Below are 19,918 nucleotides of genomic sequence, written 5' to 3' on the forward strand. Positions count from 1 at the left end.
TATTTATGACAAATTAAACAAAGACAGCTGATGATGTTTTAATCATGGTTTTGTGAATTTCGTCAAAAATATCACTGGAGTATAGATTTACACTATAAACTCCCTGTGTAAACATTCTGGTTCATAGTGTTTAATGAGGTTATAGTTTATTTGACCATGAATGAGAGAGAGAGAGAGAGAGAGAGAGAGAGAGAGAGAGAGAGAGAGAGAAAATAAGCCCCTCTGTGTAACAGCGCCCTCTAGTGCTTCATATTAATGCATTGCCAGATTTACATCCAAAACCCAAATTCTTGCAAGCTGTCAATACAGTAGTTTGTACAAACACCAGCATGGTATAGAACTTATACATTATTTTTATTATTATTATTATTATGTTCTTGCTAAGATATTACAGTAAAACAGAGCCCATCAACAGAAGGTAACAGGAGGAGGAATTTTAAGTTTGTAAAGAAATTCATACATATAACTTCTGTTTGTCTACAAAACTATCTTCAAGAATTGAAACATGTTAGCGGTAGAGTAGAAATGAAGATATAAATAAACATTCATAGTGGGAACTGATAGTATTTTAAAAATGAATCACCAATGGAGGGCTGTTTGCTTTTATGTTTGAGTGTTTTACATATGCAATCGGTGTAGCACATTGTAAATTTATGTTCCAACATTGTTTTAGAAAAAAATGTGCTGAGTACAATTTATTCATTTTATGAATTGGTATAATTAAGTTTAATAATGTGGATTAAATATCATACAGAGACCAATTTTAAAAAGCATGAAAATATGGGATCAACTAGTTACTCCATTCTCACGAATTAACACTGATACTCATAACATTTCTAAGTGTAACAAGAATTGTTTGAAAATGATAAGATAAGTAATCAGATTGTTTTCTATTGCTCTTTGACAGCTGTCCTTGTGTTCAAGCAGGACTGCACCAGGTGTAGTTTCAAGCAGCTTCCTGTAAAACAATTCAGATATTATTTCAAATTGAACAGCTGTAACATGATTCTTGATGAAGCATCAGTTTAGATGCTTGAGCTTTTGCCTCAGTGTCATTCAGACTTCTGCCAGTGTCCTGCTGCTTCTCTGTACTCACCGAGTCTTCCTCTGCAATGTTCCTCCTTAGACGATCCCAGAAATGCACTCTGTCCCCTTCATCCTCGGGCCAGTCCAGATATGTACGTGATCTCACCAGTTTGACCAAACTATGGAAAGGAATGATAAAAGTACTTACACTGTTTATAAAATGAGAAAAAGTACATGAAGTTTACACTAATAATACAATATTGTTTAAAAGCTTGGTAAGATAAGTCTTATGCGCACTAAAGCTGCATTTACTAGATCAAAAATACAGTTAAAAGTAACAGTATCATTTCAGATAAATAACTTTTTTAATGTTAATATATTTTAAAAGTAACGTACTCCTATGATGGCAAAGCTGAATCTCTGTTCCTCCAGTTATCAATGTCACATGATCCTTCAGAAATCTATTGTCATCATGTACTTCCTAAACTCATCATTTCAGTTTCACAGTAAACACACATTGTTCTTAAGTGGACCATCTTCAGCCATCTTGCCCTAATTACCGATGAAAAGCAGAAAGCTCAAAAGGAGAGATGTGTTCGAGGAAGATGAGGATAAGACGGTGTTTCTGTTCTTCCAGCTGCCGGTGTGTGGCCACTTTCATCTCCAGACTGCACCAGTTACTGCGCAGATACCGCCGACTGATCAGGCAAACGGTGCACTGACTGCTGTAGATACTCTCAGTGATGTTGTCCACGATATCTTTACCCACCTAAAAGAGGTTTCACAAGAATCTTTTTTTTTTTTGTTTTGTTTTGTTTTTTACAGTGAGACTACATCTTGGTGGATAACACTTATGAAAACAACAACTACTTCAACTAATTTGTATTCAGAAGATCAAATAGTACTTCATTTCAACCTCACCTCAAAGTCCCTGTGGTGCAAACACAGCCTCAGTCTCGGGTTCCCTTGTCCCTCCAGCCGAGGAGCCATCTCCCCCATGACCCAGGCCTCATCACGGCTACAGAAAGACACAAAGGCATCGTACCGCATCTCCTCTATCTCCCCATCAGCCCCCTCGACGCGTCTCCTCCTCCTGTGCCACTGCCTACCAAACCTCCTCTCCACCCATCCTCTCAGGTGGAAGAAGAGGACTACAGAAGGCCAGCGTGCAAAGCGGTATCCAACAGCTGCCGACAGAAGAAGACAAACACTTCCAGCTGTGGCTAGATAGCAGATGTACTGCTCGTCAGTCTGACACAGCTTCTCCATGGTCGCCAAGAAGTTGAGTTTCTGATAGCGCCAGACACACTTCTGCATCTGCAAGTAGATCACCTGCACCGTTTCCGTGCTTTCCGCCCAGTCTAGAATCCAGCCGTTTTCACAACTGCAGTGGAAATCCACTTTATCAAGAACGAACGCTGTCAGGGCTGGAAGAGCTTCGAACATGCCATCAATCAGGACCAGAGGACTGTCGCTGTAGAGGCGCAGCAGCTGCAGAGACGACAGGTCTTTAAACATACTCTCGGTCAGGAAGCTCAGGCGGCAGTTCACCAGCACTAGAATCTGGAGTCTTGTTAGGTTCCAGAAGACCCTTCCAGAGTCTGTATAGTTAGAAAAGCTCAGGTTGATGAGCTTGAGACGCTTGAGGCGGTGCAGAGTACTGATTTTAGTGTTAATGAGAGGCGCTCGTTCAGCTCCCCCTGAGATCTCGAAAGACTCCAGGTTTGGGAAATAAGGTGCCATGAAGTCATTCTTGCATATGAAAAGGGTGCAAACCACGTTCAGCTCTCTAACTGCTGTAAAGACTGTAGTATTACAGTCCGCAAAATCCAGTCTGTCTCCATTTAGCTCCAAAACAAACGTTCCCTCAGGCTGTGATGTTCGTCCCAGGTAGAAAGTAGTTCCATAATGTGCGTCAATACTCAGTCGCTGTATTTTTGGTGGGAATACGTTAAAAATCCTATTTAGATGCAACTCGTAAATATACTCCAGTTTACCCAGTGTCAGCTCGCGAAGCTTCTGCTGATCCTGAAATGTTCCGTCCTCAATGGTCTCAATGAGGTTGTTATTGATATGCAGGACCTCCAAAGCTTTAAGATATCTAAAATCCATTGCAGTTAGCTGTGAGATCTTATTCGAATCGATTTTGAGAATTTTGAGGTGACGCAAACCACGAAATGCATGCAGCTGTAGGGTTCTTATGGTATTATAGCTGAGAAAGAGCTGCTCGAGAAGAGGCATACAAGCAAACTGGTCTCTGCCGATTTGTGAAATCGAGTTTCCGTTGAGGTTCAGCAAGTTTAAGGACCAGACAGTCCCATTCACAGCAACACAGAATGGAACATCTGTCAATTTCATAAAGGACATTTCCAGTGCTTGAAACCCTATATGACCTGTCCAGAAACTAAAGTCCAGGTGGCCTACTTCTGATATTTTGATGAATAACTTTGTCAAAGTTGTCCCACACTGTTTTAAGTCCTCTGCAACCAATCTGTCTGTTAATGTTAAAATGAGGCTGAGGGATTGAATATGAAGGTGGGTGACCAGATGACACAAATCTTTGAAGTTTGTTGAATATTTTTTCATTACAGTTCCTGTCAAACTCAGCTCATTGACTTTTCCAATCCCAGACTCCCAAATACTGTCCAACGACTTGCCTTTGAACTCCAAAAAAAGGCTGGAGAGGTTCTGAAACACAACTAGAGAGTTAGCTTGAATGTTTGTGATACTGTTCCCTATTAGATAAAGGTTTTGAATCCCAGAGAGGACAGTCACAGGCCATGTCTTGGATCCCCCTGGACATCCTTTGGTCTCAATCGTTGAAATCCCACTGTCTTTCACACTCAGGTTCTTCAGATGGGACATTCCATCCGGAAGGTAACAGAAAATATCACTAAGGTCCTGCGCACAAGTTCTGCTAATATCTAGTCTGGTTATACTAACCAAAGGATCAAATATACTGCTGGATACATTGATTAACTTAAGACCTCTCAGTGTCAACTCCTCCAAATTAGACAAACCAGCGAATGCGAGCGCGTCCATGGTCACAGACCTACAAACTGCATCACTGAAAAACAATGACAAATGCTTCAGATTGGGGAGTCCTGAAAAGGCACCAGATTGAACCCTCTTCAGTCTTGCCCCATCTATCTGAAGGACCTCCAAAGAAGGTAAGTGTGAAAAGGCATCAGCAGGAATGCTTGAAATATCACCGACAATACAAAGGGATCTAACTCCAAGGCCTACCTCTGACAGATCAGTGCGCAGGTTTATGATATTGCAGTCTGCGTAAAGACCCTTTCCTGGATAACGGTAGCAGTTTGGAGTCTTGGGCATTTCTCTTAGGAGATGTTCCTCGATGGTTAAGCAGCGTTTATGTATAATGGTAAAAACGACATTGCAGATACTTAAAACCAGTGTAAATCTCCACCAGAAGCACAAGGAATTGGAGTCATACACAGCCATTGTAGAGACTCTAGACGAATCTACTCTGCCTTCACTCTCCAGAAGATTTTTATTTGCATTTAACCTCACACTGCACTTGTTCAGACTATTCTCCTCACTTCCTCTTTTACTATAAAAAAGCACTGGTTTTCTTTTTAGAAATCTTAGGCCCGGCCTCTTTGCTGTATAACCGTTTTCTCACCGAACCATTTTTTTTTTTACATCAGTCTAACTGAAGGAAAGGTAAAATACAGATGATCTCACTCCAAATATTCAATGAGGATACGTGGGATATGTGATTTTCTTCAGAATTACTATGAATTAAATATGTATATTAACACAGAAGGATAATTTTTTTTTGGAGTATGCTATTTACATTTAATCATTTAGCAGATGCTTTTATCCAAAGCGACTTACAAATGAGAACAATAGAAGCAATCAGATCAAAAAGAGAATAACAGTATACAAGTGCCATGGTCTCAGTCTAGTACAAAACGCATAGGCGTTTATATATATATATATATATATATATATATATATATATATATATATATATATATATGAAAGACAAGAAAAGTGCTAGTATAAGTTGGTTAAGTGCTGGCGAAAAAAAGAAACGTCTTTAGATGTTTCTTGAAAATGAGTAAAGACTCAGCTGTACGAATTGAGATTGGGAGGTCATTCCACAAACTTGGTGGATCAGCTTTTTTTATGATTAGCTTTATTCCATTACATGACTTGGATAGTTTAACCCTGTTAAATAAAGTTTTAACATTGTAAATTGCTGCATGTGCAAAAAACAGCAGCAAGAACAATCACTTCACAGTTCATTCGAGACATTCATGCAGAAATGCGGGCCAAATAAGTTCAAAAACAGTGCAGCACAAGAGGAACTGAAAAACCCTTTTTCTATTTTACGGTTTCTGTTCAGGAACTAGTGATGTTGTGATGAAGAGATAAGGTATCACAGCCACCAATGCAGGCCTTTTTTTATAGAAGTTTTCCTAAAAATGCTTAAATCTAACAGCAAATAACTAAAGCAACACATCATGCATAACCGTATGCATCGGTTTATTCTGTGAAGTTTAACAGCAAACATATTTCCACAACCACAACCATCTGAACTTCTGCAATTAACAATTAAAAAAACAAATTACACTTATCAGTCTTGCATTTTTTGTTACAATTTAGCAGTCTGTGAAAAATGTATACATGCTACATTTAAGTAGTTAAGTGTACAATACTCAAGTTTTTGAATTTGACTGTACACCCAGTATAGCATCTGTGGAAGCCAGACTGTAAGGTGCAAGCAGCTTTGCCTGACAGTGTATAATTTGACAAAAGTGGAAAAAAAAAACTAAAAAAAAAAAAACTAAAAAAAAAAAAAATATTACACCTTTAAATTACAAAACTTACTGAACTCCCCTTACTGCAGCAAATACAACTAAGATGGCCTGTACTATTCTTCAATGTTTTGCTTATATATATTTTTTTATGATTACTAAGCTCCAGACAATACAAGCATATTACTTACTAACGATATCCTCCATAAAATGTTATAAATACTAGTGAACCTCTGAAACAAACCAAAAACATTGGGTCAGGAGACCCTAAAGACAAACAAAATAATTTAAAGAATTTAAAAAAGCAGAACCAAAATGATACACATTAATAAAACTCAAACAGTCTAATATCTTTACACACTGTATAAGCTAGATATGATCCAAAATGAACACAGATCGTTAAGTGACTGTAAAAGATTACAAATGACTCTCACATTCAACACTTAACTACATTCTTCTGATGAATATTCCCACACAAATATCATATTTGTGACATTTTGTGTAACAGTAGATCAGTTCCAAGAAAACTCCTTCAGTTCTCGACACTGTTGCCGTCTTTTCTGGAGCTAGATTTATGAATATCTTCTTAACAAAACAAAATTAAGAATGTTCTAAAGATAAATGAGAAGTTTAAGTGAAATTATTAAAATACATCTCAGATATTGTCTTAAGAACACATTTATTTTTTTAGGAATAATCTTTTTCTTTTGTAAGAATAAAATAATGATAACATTTGACTTGCTGATTGTATACTAAGGTTAAAGTTGTTTTATATCACAACAATTTACTTAATACTTGGTAAATATTAACAGTTAGTTTATTCATCTATAAACTTTTTTTTTTGTCTAATTGCAACTTGTCTAATAACCCACGGTATTTCTAATCTTGAATATACATTCGACAAACCTATGAGTATGCAACATTATACACCACATGCAGAATTATTAGGCACATTATTATTCTGATATTTTTTTCCAAGCACATTTTACCAATTTCAAACCACATCAACCTTAATAATAACTAATATTGATTTTGTATTTGATCATTTATAAGTAATATATAATTGTCCATGAAGGCTGGAAGTAAAAACTCCTTATATTCAGGTGAGCAGAATTATTAGGCAGGTTTCCTTTTAAAGATAAAATGAGCCAAAAAAAAAAAAAGTTTAAAAAAGAGGTTTACCTCTTACTTTAAAAATGATTAGATCCCCATGAGAAATATTAAAAACATTTTCTATATTGTATTAGTTTTGAATATTTCTCATGGGGATTTAATTGGATCATTTTATATGTAAAAGAAAATATGCTTAATAATTTTGCACACCTGAATATAAGGAGTTTTACTCTTCCAGCCTCCATGGACAATCATATATTACTTCTAAACTATTAAATACTAAATCAATAGTAGTTATTACGACTGATTTGGTTTGGAATTGGTCAAATTAGTTTGAAAAAAAAAATATCATCAGAATATCATGTGCCTAATAATTATACATCCGGTGTATTAAAAATTAAAATGCAGTAGTAATAATATGCATTATATTTAGCTAGTATTATAATGTTGAAATGTTTTTATTTTAACATTGTAACGGTCCAATTAATTTATTAATCATCTGTGTAGTCAGGTAAAATATATTTTAGAATTATTTTGAAGATTTTTGAAAAATGTTAATTCTCTTACAGCTATTTTAAGAACAATCTTAAAAATAATAATAATAATAAAAACCTTAAGAATTCTTGTCACAAAGAAACAATATTCTATACATTTCTTAAAATAACAAATAAGAATAAAATAAAATTTTAATAAAATAATAATAAAAAAAAATTTCTTAACCACATTTCATGAATCCAGCCCCAGAGCTTTAAATGAATGAACAAGGGACTCTCAATGAGTCTTTATTTGACGTTGTATAAAATTTTCAAGTAAAAGTAATGAAAGTAATGAAAAATGATAGGAAGGAAGGAAACCATCACTGAGGTTTTACAGTAATGCTTTATCCATGAAAAGAAAAAGCAAAGCCATACTGATCAAAATGAATAAGCTCTTTTAAATGACACATTACATTAGTAAGCAGAAAATCTGGCCCAACTGTTTGCGGATGTACCTTTTCTTTAAACCTCTAAATCCCAATGAGGAACCTTCAAACTTTCACTCTTCTGCTCTCTTTCTTCTGCTCTCCCTTCTTCTCAACCTTCCTCACTTTCTCTGGAAGAGCAAATTTCTCCATTGCCTCCCTTTCAAATTCTTCCATCTCATCATCGTCATCTTCCTCGCTCTCCTCTCCCTCGCTGTCGCTGTCTTCTCCTTCAGCCATGTCCTCCAAAATGTCCCCCACGTCTTCCACGAACTCCCTGAACGGCATCCGATCATGAGCGAACACTCCATCCGTGAAGAACTCCTTCACCAGCTTACTGAGCTCCTCCTTCCTGGAGGCCTGGTCCTGGTCCTGGAGCTTGTTCAGGTAGGACTGGAGAAGGGTCTGGAAGTCCTGCAGGCTGACGGGAGAGAGACCCTCGACCTGAGCACAGTCTGTCACACCGCTGCACGTCTCCCGCTGAATGCGCTCTCTCTGTTTGGTCCAGTGGTTCTCATGGTCGTAATGGTGATGGGAGAAGGTCTCGTCTGGTGCTCCATGCCTAAGTTTCTCCTTGTGTTGTTTCGCCTTTTCATTGGGACTATATTTTATCTTCTTTTTTTTCTCCTCCTTTATTCCCTCTCTTGACCATTCTCTATCTTGTGACTCTCTTTGTTTCTTCTCCTCCTTTTCATTATACTCTTTTGGAAATTCTTTGTCTCTTTTCCATTTCTTCTCTGTCTTATCACTGTGTTTTCCCTCACTCTTTTCCTTTCTCCACTCTTTTTCACCTTTCCATTCATCTTTCCTTTTCTCTTTCCATTCTTTATGGTCCTTCCCACCACTCCGTTTATCGCTTTTCCAGTCTTTGTCCTCTTTCCGCTCCCCTCTCTGTTGTTTCCATTCATTTTCTTCTTTCTCTTTCTTGTTCCCAGTATCCTTCCAGTCTTTCTTGTCTCTCCTCCTCTCATCCTGTCCTACATGTTTGTCTTTCTTCCCCTTTTTATCTTCCTTCCATTCTTTTTTCTCTTCCCACTCCTTAAAATCTTTCTTGTCTACACTTTCTTTGCCCATTTTATCATAATCTTGTTTTTTGTCCTTTTTCCACTCTTTTCTCTCTTCTTTTCCCTTCTCTGCTTTACCTGCCTCTTGGTGGCTTTTATCTTTTTTCCAGTCTTTCTTTTCCATAGTATGTTTTCCCTCAGTCACTCTCTCCTTACTTTCTTCGTCATTTACCTTTTTTCCACCTTTCTTCTTTTTCCATTCTTTGTCTCCCTTGCTTTGTTCCTTCTCCTCACTCTTTTTGTCCCATGTCGTTCTGGGCTTCATGTCTTGTTTTTCCGTCAGTGGTACATCACTTTTGTCTCCAGCAGAGGGCATCTGAGAAGCTGCAATGGGAGGAACAGATTCTGCTCTTCCTAGAGGAGAGGAGAGTTAAGATGAAGTTTAAATTTTGTAAACATATATATATATATATATTTTATTTTTATTTTTTTTAACCCACAGAAAACAATACAAAATCATAAATAAATTCTCACATATACATATAACATATTAACCATTTATAATACAATTTTTCATGTGCTTTGCATTTTAAAACAAAATGTAGGAAATGCATGTTTTTATTTTATAAAACATGTGTTTCACCGATGGATGACTGCTGTCAGTGTGTGTGCGTGTGTTTACTGCACCTGTGCTCTGTGTGAGCTGTGAAACTTTAGCTCTCAGATGCTCCAGTTCACTCTGTAGTGATGGCAGGGCATCCAGCTCTTTCTTTGCTCTCGCACTTTCTTCTTTCATTCTCTCGTTCTCTTGCTCCAGCTCCTTCTGAAGAGCAGGTACTTGATCTAGTTCTCCTTTTATCCTCTCATACTCCTTCTCCAGCTCTTCTCTCCTCATACGCTCTTTCTCTCCCTCCTCTGCCTGAAGTTGCGCTGCTTTCAGTTCAACTTGATGTTGCTGAGTTTAAAAACAGGGCAAAAATTAAAACTGAACAACAGAAACCCCAGAAACTGACCATATCCATGCTTTTTTGTCACAAAAAAAGAGAAAACGATGTAAAATCAGAATTAGGCTAATTTAATAAAACAATCATGCAAAAGTAAATTACAACAGCGCTTGGTCCTAGAAACCTTGAGGAACAGTATTAAAGATCATTTACATATCCACTTTTAAAGGTTCGCTAGCAGAACCAGCCTATTTACTTGTAATTGTGTTTCCCTCTCTTAAACTCTTGGCTTCATTTAATACAGGTCTGCACATGTCTGTACCTGAAGCTGTTCCTGTAGTACCAATATTTGCTGATCTTCTTTTGCCTGTTTGCTCAAAGTATCTGGAGGCTGAAGACCAACAGGTGTGTCTTTGGGGATCTCAGGATTCAGCCACTCCTATTACAAACAGATAACCAACACATGACATACTTGCAAAATATACATTTCAAGTGTGTAAAATCATATAAAAAAGAAGAGCAAATGAACTGACCTGATTTGTTGGGTCCTTCAGCTCTGCAACATCCATGTCTGCTTCTGAGAGGAAAACGCAGGAGGATCAAGCAAATCGAGAAGAATAACATGACAACAATCACAATCACATATCGATCATTGGCCAATGTGATGAAGATGAGGAAGCTAATATGGAGCTATAACACAACGTAACTGGGACTGAGAGATCACACAGAAAGCATGCGGTTCCAGCAGTGACTTAAATATAACATGCAATGTTCCAGATTAAATCGGATTAATTTCCTAGATGTATGCATTATTCATCTCACGGTTGTGTCACCATATCTGATGTGGTGTTTCGATGTTTCCCAGTTGTTCAGAGTGGTTAAACCTCTGTAACATCACAGGAAGTTAAACATACTGCACACACCATTTCAAATGCAACTGTCATGAGTTACTCTGCATCACAAAGCTTAGCTCAAACATAATTTAGCCAGCGCCCTGAAAACTGCAACTCGCACCCAAAAATTAAAAGTCTCTCATCATTTAAACACCCTTAAATTGATCCATTCCTGTATGACTGACTTTCTTCTGATGAACACAAAATGGTCTTTTAATACATGCTAGTAACCAAACAGTTTCTGGGCTCCACTGACTTCCATAGTGTTTTTATTTTCCATACTATGAAAGTCAATGGGGAGCAACAGCTGTTTGGTTACTAGCATTCATCAAAATATATTTTTAATGTTCAACAGAAGAAAAAAACTCATACAGGTTTAAAACTACTTGATAAAAGCATTTTCATTTTTGGCTTAAATATCCCTTTAATTACATATAGTATTTAACAAGCATTATTTAACATATTTAAATAATAATAAATAATAAACTTAAAAAAATTATTAATCATATTAAAAATTGTATGTGTGTGTTTTTTTCTTGAACAACCAGTCTAGACACTGAAATGCCATGGGCATTTTAATACATTTTATGAATATGCATTTTACAGATTAGCAAAGCTCTAAAATATTTTATCAAGGAGAAACTTTGAATAAGTATATATAGACACACACATTTATTTATTTTTTTGTTATTCTTATCCTATCCTAAATGGAAAGGTCATGGATCATTTGAATGTTGTTGTGGACAATGAGGGGCATCAGAGTCCAAAGGCTGAGAACCAGTGGTTCATATCCAGCACATATGCAAAAGCACATGCATATTTACAACTGCAGCATCCATTCACCAGCAAATTACATTGAGCTTAAGCTTTTCATTGCTCCATTCAAACTCACACAGAGACACAAACACTCTCACTCTTCCTACCATCATCTGGGTCCATGAGCATACCTGTGGAACAATACACCTCAGTCTCAGACACAGGAACATATTCAAATTCACTCTATGATATGGGCCACTGCATAGGTTCTTTTGGTCACATGCACCATTTTATGACACACCATATTCAATACCACTTTGTCAAAGAGTCTTAGAAAAGTTGATTATCTCATAAATGTTCATCACACATTCTGAATATGTAGTTCATGTAGACGTCTCTAGTGAATCACAACCTAAAACGATGGCCTAAGAGCATTGTCTTGATCCAATTTATGAAATCAAACGGAAAAAAATGGATTCAAAATTCAAAAAATGTAAATTTAAACATGGAAAGTTTTAGAATTTTGAAAAACATAAATAAAAATAAATAACTCAAACCATTATGTTGACATTATACTATTAGTACTGACATATATATATATATATATATATATATATATATATATTATTTTTTTTTATTTTTATTTTTTTTATTACATTTACCAGACACTTTTATCCAAAGCAACTTACAGTGCATTCAGGCTAACAATTTTTTAACCTAACGTGTACCCTGGGAATCAAACCCACAACCTTTTGCGCAACTAAAGCAATGCTCTACCACTGAACCCCAGTGGTATATATATATGCTGAATATGATAATTAAGTATATTTGGGAATAATTATTAAAAAGTGACATTTATTATTTCATTATTTGAATATGCTAAGATCTGGATTTCTTGAATACAGCAAACTGTTTTTCATTTGATTTAATTCAAGAGTGTGAAAACTAGCAGCCTGATGCTCACCAGAGAAGAAAATGGTCCCTAGTCCAAGAAGAATTACAGCTGCAATGATGCACTTGTTCAAAGAAAAGACCGTTTCCTCTTCTCTTTGAGGGGGCTGAAAATCCTCCTCCTCCCCATCTTCATCATCTTCTGCCTCAGTCTTGTCCAAAGAGCCCAGGTGGGAGATTTTTCTCTTTCGTAAACCATCCCCCTCCTTCCCGTTTGTTTCCAACACTTCTTTAGACTCTAAACAGAAAAGGGGCACATGATTATTGGGAGGTATTCAGTAAGTATTAGACAAATACACAACTGCATTGCAACTGACAAAAACAAGCAAACTTTTTTCCAGCTGGTTAGTGCAGCAGTCAAATTGCTGTTTTGTTTTTAAATAGTTTAAAGTGGCTTTTATGGATGCTTCATATAATAGCTAACATTATTTGCAAGAGTAGGACATGAACATCCTTATTTTCAAGCATTCACTATTCTCTGATTGTAGGGTTAGGGTTGTCTGGAGAATCAAGGCCACGCTCGTGTACTGAGACTGAGGCTCTATTTCTGGAACTCCCCACGGTCCCGTCATCAGTCTGGTCTGCAGCTTCACTGATCCAGCATTAAACTCTTCTCAAGACGACTAAAACATGCCACACTGTAGCATCTCCAAGCTAAATGATCAAACATTTACAAAACCATTCAAATGCTTGGGGTCAGAAAGATTTTAGAAAATAAATTAATACATTTATTCAGCAAGGAAACATTCATTTAAACAAAAGTGACATTTATAATGTTACAAAAGATTCACATTTCAAATAAATGTGTTCAAATAAATGTGTCATTCTTCAAATCTTCTAATCTAATCAAACAATTCTGAAACAAATCACAGTTTTTACAAAAATACTAAGCACTACAACTTTTTTCAACATCGATAATAATAAGAGATGATTTTTTAACTCAAAATCATCATATTTTGGAATGATCATGTGACACTGAAAACTGTGTTAATGGCTGCTAAAAATTCAGTTTTGGTATCACAGGAAAAACGAACACTTCAAATTAGATTAAAATAGAAAACAGTGTAATATAATGAAATATGAATATTTTAGGATGCCACTTTTTTCTGTATTTTTGACCAAATAAATGCAGCCTTGGTGAGTGTAAGAGACTAGCTGTTATTTAAAAAAAACATTTAATATTCTTACTGAGCATAATCTTTTGAATTGTAGTGTATGCTGATGTGTCACACAAGCTACTAAAAGTACCAGGGCCAAAGTCTTCCTTTGATTCTGCTGTAGCCTCATGTCTTTCTTCAAATTACATAAAAGAGCATACATTTCCAAATGACAAACACTGACACACAATTTTACACCGTACAAATCTGTAGTGTTTTCATGATGCAGGTACAAGCAAATTTTCATCTTAAGAAAAAGAGCGAAAAACAAGAGAGAATGATGCATCTGAAATGTAATCAGATCGGACACACTGTATTTATATATACATTCAAAACAATAAACAGAAAATCAAGCTGTCAAGCTGCCACCAGTTATCATGCAAGTCCATCATTATTCCATCACAGACCTGCCAGCTGCAGTTAAGCTCCGTGTTGACCCCCACCAACACTTTAAAGATATATACACAATTTAAACACAGATACATACAGACAACAAATATCAAAAACAAACTCGCTCAAAATCAAATGAACAGAAAAATAGATATAAAAGGCAACAAAGTATGTGACATGATCTCTCACCTTCATCCGATTGAAACCAGTCTCTTTCCTGACCAACTGAAGCAGGATGTGGACTTGATCCAGAGGTAGGACTTATGTGAGTGTAAGAGTCCGAGAATGAATCGACATCAGCAGTGGAAGTAACTGGGCTCTCTGAAAGACCTTGTTTCTCACGGTCAGGGGTCCAGGAGCTGATGTCCTCAACAGTGGCACCGACAGAGCTGGGCTCTTCACTGAAATGTTCTGCATTCAGCTGGGCCCGACCCTCACTCGTCTCTGGAGACGTTCCCTGCTTAACATTTTGGTAGATTTAGTTACTATTTTACATTAAAAAAGGATGACTGAATGACAATTTCATTTTTTTGGCTGACCTAAACGTCATATAGTAAAATAGGTTATGGCCATCAGGGTTTTAGATCATCTGAAGCGTTTATTTGAGGAAGAACACCTGAGATAGCTCTGGAGGCTTGGACTCGTGGGTGAGAGCTGGGTCAGACTGCATCTGTGTGGATGTCTCTGTCTCCAGCTGGTGAGCAGATGCTTCAGAGGAGTGCTTCTCCGGGACACTGTGGGCCTCCGGTGAGGGCTCAGGTGCTTTTGACATCTGCCCCTCGAGCTTAAGACATTCGGCTACATGACCCACATTCTCAACTCCAGACTCCTGCACAAGAAAAGTGCCTCTGTCAAACAGACCTAATCTCGTACATCATTTGAGGATTGTTTTGGCACAATATCCTACAAAGTGAGTATTAAACAAGCTTAAAAATATACTTTAAAAATGTGAAGGATTTTTAACAATGTTGAAGGATTTTCATAATAATTTCAAAATAAATATCTCATAAAAATGTCACCACCAAGTAATTTTCCACATGTGAATGTATGCTTCTGAATCACTCAAAAAGGTTATGTATTATGTAAGAATAATATTATTATTAAAAAATAATATTGTAATTATTATTATTATATTACTACAATTACTACAAATATAATTAATCATTAGATTCATGAATGATGGTTTTCTGAAGTTTTACCACACTAAGACTTTGTTTTTTCATTATGATATCAGGACATCAATTAATACCATTTTCCCCATATGAGTGTATATATTACTATTATTATTACAAATATAATGATTACTTGATTATACTACATGAATACTACGCCTCCATTAATTATTCATAAATACCACACCCATATAAACAAAAGATGTGTATTCAAGTCACTGCATGTATGAATTTGCATATTAGGTTTGAACAAATTGACAGATAGAATGTAATGTCATTGACGCCTGTATATAAAGACTTTTACCCAGGCCTCTGACGCTGAAACACACCTTTACCTCCGGAGTAAGAAGAGTCCAGCTGTTGCCATTGGCACTGCTGCTGGTTTCAGACATTGCCCCCTAGTGGCTCCGTCCAGCAACTGAAAAACACCAGCACATTAAACAACAACATTTAAGAGTCATCTTTATTGTGGGTTGAGTTTCATTGCATGAGTCCAAAATGTTAAAATGTAGAGAAGTAAAGGATATGTAAAGGACCATGAGCACGTACAGAACTAATGTATTTGCATTAGGGGTGTGACGACGATCCCCTTGCACAGACCTTAAAAATATATTTGCATTACACTTGCCCTTTCACCAGTGGTGGTATGTAAGATGTTATGTTCACATCAGGCAAGCGAGCACATGATAAACGGGAAAATGACACAGTGTAGTCTTTATCCAGTCATAAAAACAGAATTCACAGTTTAACGCGGAATGTCACGGAATTTGTCAAATTTTGAACTGATTAATCAATCAAAAGTAGGTCTTTACACTTAAATCAAATCACGATATGTACCTTATATGTAAATATGAAGCCGCAAAAGTCGATTTAAAGTGAATCCTGCATGTTTTCTGTGTCTCTGTTAATGAATGGCGCAGACGTCCATTTAATTTACTACACACAGAAGCCTGTGTGACGCTCGCGGTGATTTCAGCGTCTGTCGTCTTACTACATGAGGACATAAACACAAGAACAACATCTCCAGAACTACTCTGAGAGTCACTTCATGATCATTTTCCCATTTGATTTGAGTAAAACTAGAGACATATCAAATACACAGAACTGTAAAGGTATTAGTGGCAATCCGTCAAATTTTTTTGCAGAATGTACACAGCCTATTACTACGTCTGCTACTACTAAAATAAAAACATACATTCTTTTTTAAGGATTAATCATACAACATTTCTTCAATGTTTTAATTTGAATAGTAAATCCACTTTGTTCACCATTAAATAAAGTTTGCTTAATTTTCAATAATTAAAAGATACATGATAAATGAAAATAATGTTTTATGCCTTCATTTGATGACCAGAAAAATGTAAATACACGACACAAAATATCTGAGGGAAACATTCATAAGTTGTTTATACATTCAAACAATTAGACATGCTAAAACAGAATTTGATGATTTTAATGAATTAGACATTATTTTTTATTAATTTTCATTTAATTTCATTTTATTTTCAAAGATTTACATACAGATTAAGACAAGAGTTAAATTTTTCATTATGACACACATATTACCTATATATACATAAATAATAATAATAATAATAATAAAATAAATAAAAATAGTAATACGTAAGTGAACTCAACAATAACCTTAAAAATAAATACATAAATATACTAAAATAATAATAAAAAAATAATAATAATACAGCAATAACATACTTGTCTATATACTTTCAATGTCCATCAATTCCACAAAATAGTCACCATCTAGACTCTCAAAAAAGTCATAGAACACTTTTAATTAATACAATTTAATTTAATTATTAAAAAGGAGTTGAGAAAAATTAAAAATAAAAAAAAAGAATAATTTTTAAACACAATTTAGGAAAAAATCTAATGGATTTCATCCCTCAGCCTGGCTGCACCCCCAGTTTGGGAACCACTGCTTTATGCGTTTAAATTGATACATTAATTGTGTTTATTATATAAATATTTTTTATTAAAGTGGAAATCAGTTTACTAAATAATAAACTTGACTGATTGCTTCACTTCCACTTTAAAGGGATATTTGTGTTGTTTATTTATTATTATTATTATTATTTTCATTGATTATTTATAATTTTTGTGCAATTACTTGCCTGTCAGCTGACTTTGTGGCAGAACCTTCTGCAGTGTTTACATGTTGTTTGTTACTGCATAACAATTATTAAAAATAGATGTTTAATTTCAAAAGTACAAATTGATTTTGTGTTTTTCAGTTGAATAAAAGACAATTTTCCCCTATATATTTCATCGAGAATTTATTTTTAAAAAAAGTCTAAAAATCTTGTCGTCTCATTCTCGTTGACCCAGTCTCGTGTCTCGTCTCGTCTCGTGGGATAAGTGTCTCGTCACACCCCTAATTTGCATACATCACATATGCTGGAAAAGTTGGAGCTCCATTAGTATTATCCTTGTGTTGTCCCATTAGTTACACCAACAGCTCCATGGCTGGCAAATATTTTTGCAAAGAACTGTGTAACTAAGGATGTCAAGTGAAACAGCCCAGAAGGCATTAATGCAGGAGAGAATGGTGGAGTTATACACATACAGACAGCACTGATAAAACAAAGCAATGGACCTACAGAGCTAACTACCAGAAAACCGAGAAAGACGTGAGCTACTTTTCCAAGTGGGTCAAAGACTAGTAGCCATTTCGATGAATTACAGCACCATATTCAAACATTCTTACATTTGTGCTAAATCTTTTGAATATAAAGTAGATCGTAATATTAAATAGGTCTGGCATAAACAGAGCAAGAATGGGATCCTGTTAAGCTGAAATAGTGAATCTTCCATGAGAATTGCAAAAATGAAAGAGGCCTAATCACGACATACCACTTTGTGACACACTTCACTCTTTAATAAGGATCTTTTTCCTTTCGCAGTAATTTGGGTCTGCTAATAATGTGGCTCCCATGAGAGTTTTTCTTCAATGTAGCCATGAGACTTGGGGATATAGAAGAATGTCTGAAATAGATAACGCTATAAATAACACAGAAAGAAGTGCACCAATAAGGTATTATCCAGGACGATTCTATTACAAAAACTGAAAATACTGATTAAATACATTCAAATAAAAATAATGATAAATGTTTATTCAAGTTATTTTATTTAACTTTATCACACTTTTAGTTCACAGACAAGAGCTTAGCTTTATTAAGCTGCCTAAAATACTGACAAAACTGTAGCTGCAACTACTTGCTTAAAAAAAATAATTTTTGAAAGCTTTATGAGGTTGGAAGATGTTCCATATTAACGTAATACAATTAAGAACTTTTTAGAAATACTTATTGTATTATACACGATCATATAAATTATTGCTTATTTTACAGAAGCAACAATAACTGTATGTTGGTTTGGGGGAAATTATGACTGATTACAATGGTGCATTTTTTAAATTGTTGAACCAGTTGAGTCCAGTTTTTGTTTTATAAAAAAGGAAAAGCTTCATTAGGTCCTCTGTGCCTCTCTTATCTCTCCCATCATCATCTCCTCCGACACAAAATGCCCATACAAGGACACATCTCACGTCATGAGAATATCAGCATAATTATGATTTCCATGCGTCATATATCGCATGTTCTCTGTCTGTTTCTATGTTACACGGATTCTAGACGTCTGTGTACATTTTAAGCAGACAAAGTCAGAAGGGGAGTGTTCAATAAAACCCACAGGCAAATGTCGAAGTCGCACTTTACATACACATACCGGAAATATAGAAGAAACAAGCACAAGCTTCATGTATGCCATGTGAGTTTGGTTAAATAGGAAAAAGTATTAAAAGAGAAGCATACCTGGTAACGCTGAAGGACCTTTCGTCTTCAACAACGCTTTAATTTTCCACGACTCTCTCGTGTCTTGTCCAAAGTTGCAAACTCAAGTGTGCAGTTTTGTTGACAGGCGTTCGAGCTCGAAAGTTTTTCACCAATCAGTGCTTGCCGTTGAGCTATGTCCCGCCCACATGCTCCGTTCTCCACCAATGACAGCATACTTTATCTTCCGCCCTTCAAAGCACACTTTTGTTTTGTGACTGACAAACGCAGGTGACATGAAAATGAGCAGCATGTGCTCAAACAAATGGGAAAAGGATCCTAACAAAACTGACAAACGCAGGTGACATGAAAATGAGGAGCATGTGCTCAAACAAATGGGAAAAGGATTCCAACAAACCTCCATCCATATGTATTAGACTTGATAAGATGGAGAGGGTGTTCTTTAAGAAAGACTTTAATATACAGTAGTATCATTTGTGTGCTTTGTTGTTATTTGAAAATTTTCAGTTTCAAGAGCAGAACATCCTAAAAACAGGAAATTGTGTTTGTGATGCTCTTTAATTATAGTTACTAATGTATCCTTATTCCAGTTGTTGTTTCTTATTGAACTTTTGTATTTTTTTAATTAATAATAAAAAAACTTACAATAATTTTTTAGTAGTTGTAATCATAATATAATCTAAAATGAGCCTAGACTTTTAAAAAGTGTGACCTGAGCCACATTCATGGACCCCTGTTTTATGCTTATAACTTTTTATCATGGATCAGTAAGCAAACACTTTGAAAACCAATCGGCATAACATAAAACCACAAAATTGGCAGCTGTATAAAATGGCATATCCACCACCCAAAACACACTAGCACTGCGGTGAATAGGTTTGCATGAGCAAGCATAACCTATCCACCCCCCCACCCAAACTCTATAGATAAGTGACTCTAAACTGGCGTTTAGTGT

General features: G+C 35.8%; 2 protein-coding genes across 8 annotated transcripts; both read right to left on the minus strand.

Moving 5' to 3' along the window:
- Nucleotides 1–13: 13 nt before the first annotated feature.
- On the minus strand, nucleotides 14–4,986 carry LOC127974717 (toll-like receptor 13). Its single transcript, XM_052578189.1, has 4 exons — nucleotides 1,948–4,986; nucleotides 1,587–1,795; nucleotides 1,097–1,205; nucleotides 14–958 (listed from the first exon to the last, which is right to left on the minus strand). Exons 1-4 carry the CDS (start codon nucleotides 4,489–4,491, stop codon nucleotides 947–949), a joined length of 2,874 nt encoding a protein of 957 aa, XP_052434149.1. The 5' UTR covers nucleotides 4,492–4,986; the 3' UTR covers nucleotides 14–946.
- Nucleotides 4,987–5,524: 538 nt separating this feature from the next.
- On the minus strand, nucleotides 5,525–19,129 carry LOC127974718 (pre-B-cell leukemia transcription factor-interacting protein 1). 7 transcript variants are annotated; one of them, XM_052578193.1, is made up of 10 exons: nucleotides 18,985–19,129; nucleotides 15,490–15,572; nucleotides 14,599–14,811; nucleotides 14,172–14,442; nucleotides 12,449–12,673; nucleotides 11,652–11,675; nucleotides 10,369–10,412; nucleotides 10,158–10,274; nucleotides 9,579–9,846; nucleotides 5,525–9,305 (listed from the first exon to the last, which is right to left on the minus strand). In XM_052578193.1, exons 2-10 carry the CDS (start codon nucleotides 15,544–15,546, stop codon nucleotides 7,954–7,956), a joined length of 2,571 nt encoding a protein of 856 aa, XP_052434153.1. In that variant the 5' UTR covers nucleotides 15,547–15,572; nucleotides 18,985–19,129; the 3' UTR covers nucleotides 5,525–7,953. The 7 variants fall into 7 exon arrangements, with proteins under 7 accessions (XP_052434153.1, XP_052434151.1, XP_052434152.1 ...); XM_052578191.1 differs by having other exon boundaries at nucleotides 14,172–14,439; nucleotides 15,484–15,572; XM_052578192.1 differs by having other exon boundaries at nucleotides 10,369–10,409; nucleotides 15,484–15,572.
- Between the last annotated feature and the right edge of the window lie 789 nt (nucleotides 19,130–19,918).

The sequence above is a fragment of the Carassius gibelio genome, chromosome B16, assembly GCF_023724105.1.
Source record: "Carassius gibelio isolate Cgi1373 ecotype wild population from Czech Republic chromosome B16, carGib1.2-hapl.c, whole genome shotgun sequence".
NCBI classification, from domain to species: Eukaryota; Metazoa; Chordata; class Actinopteri; order Cypriniformes; family Cyprinidae; genus Carassius; species Carassius gibelio.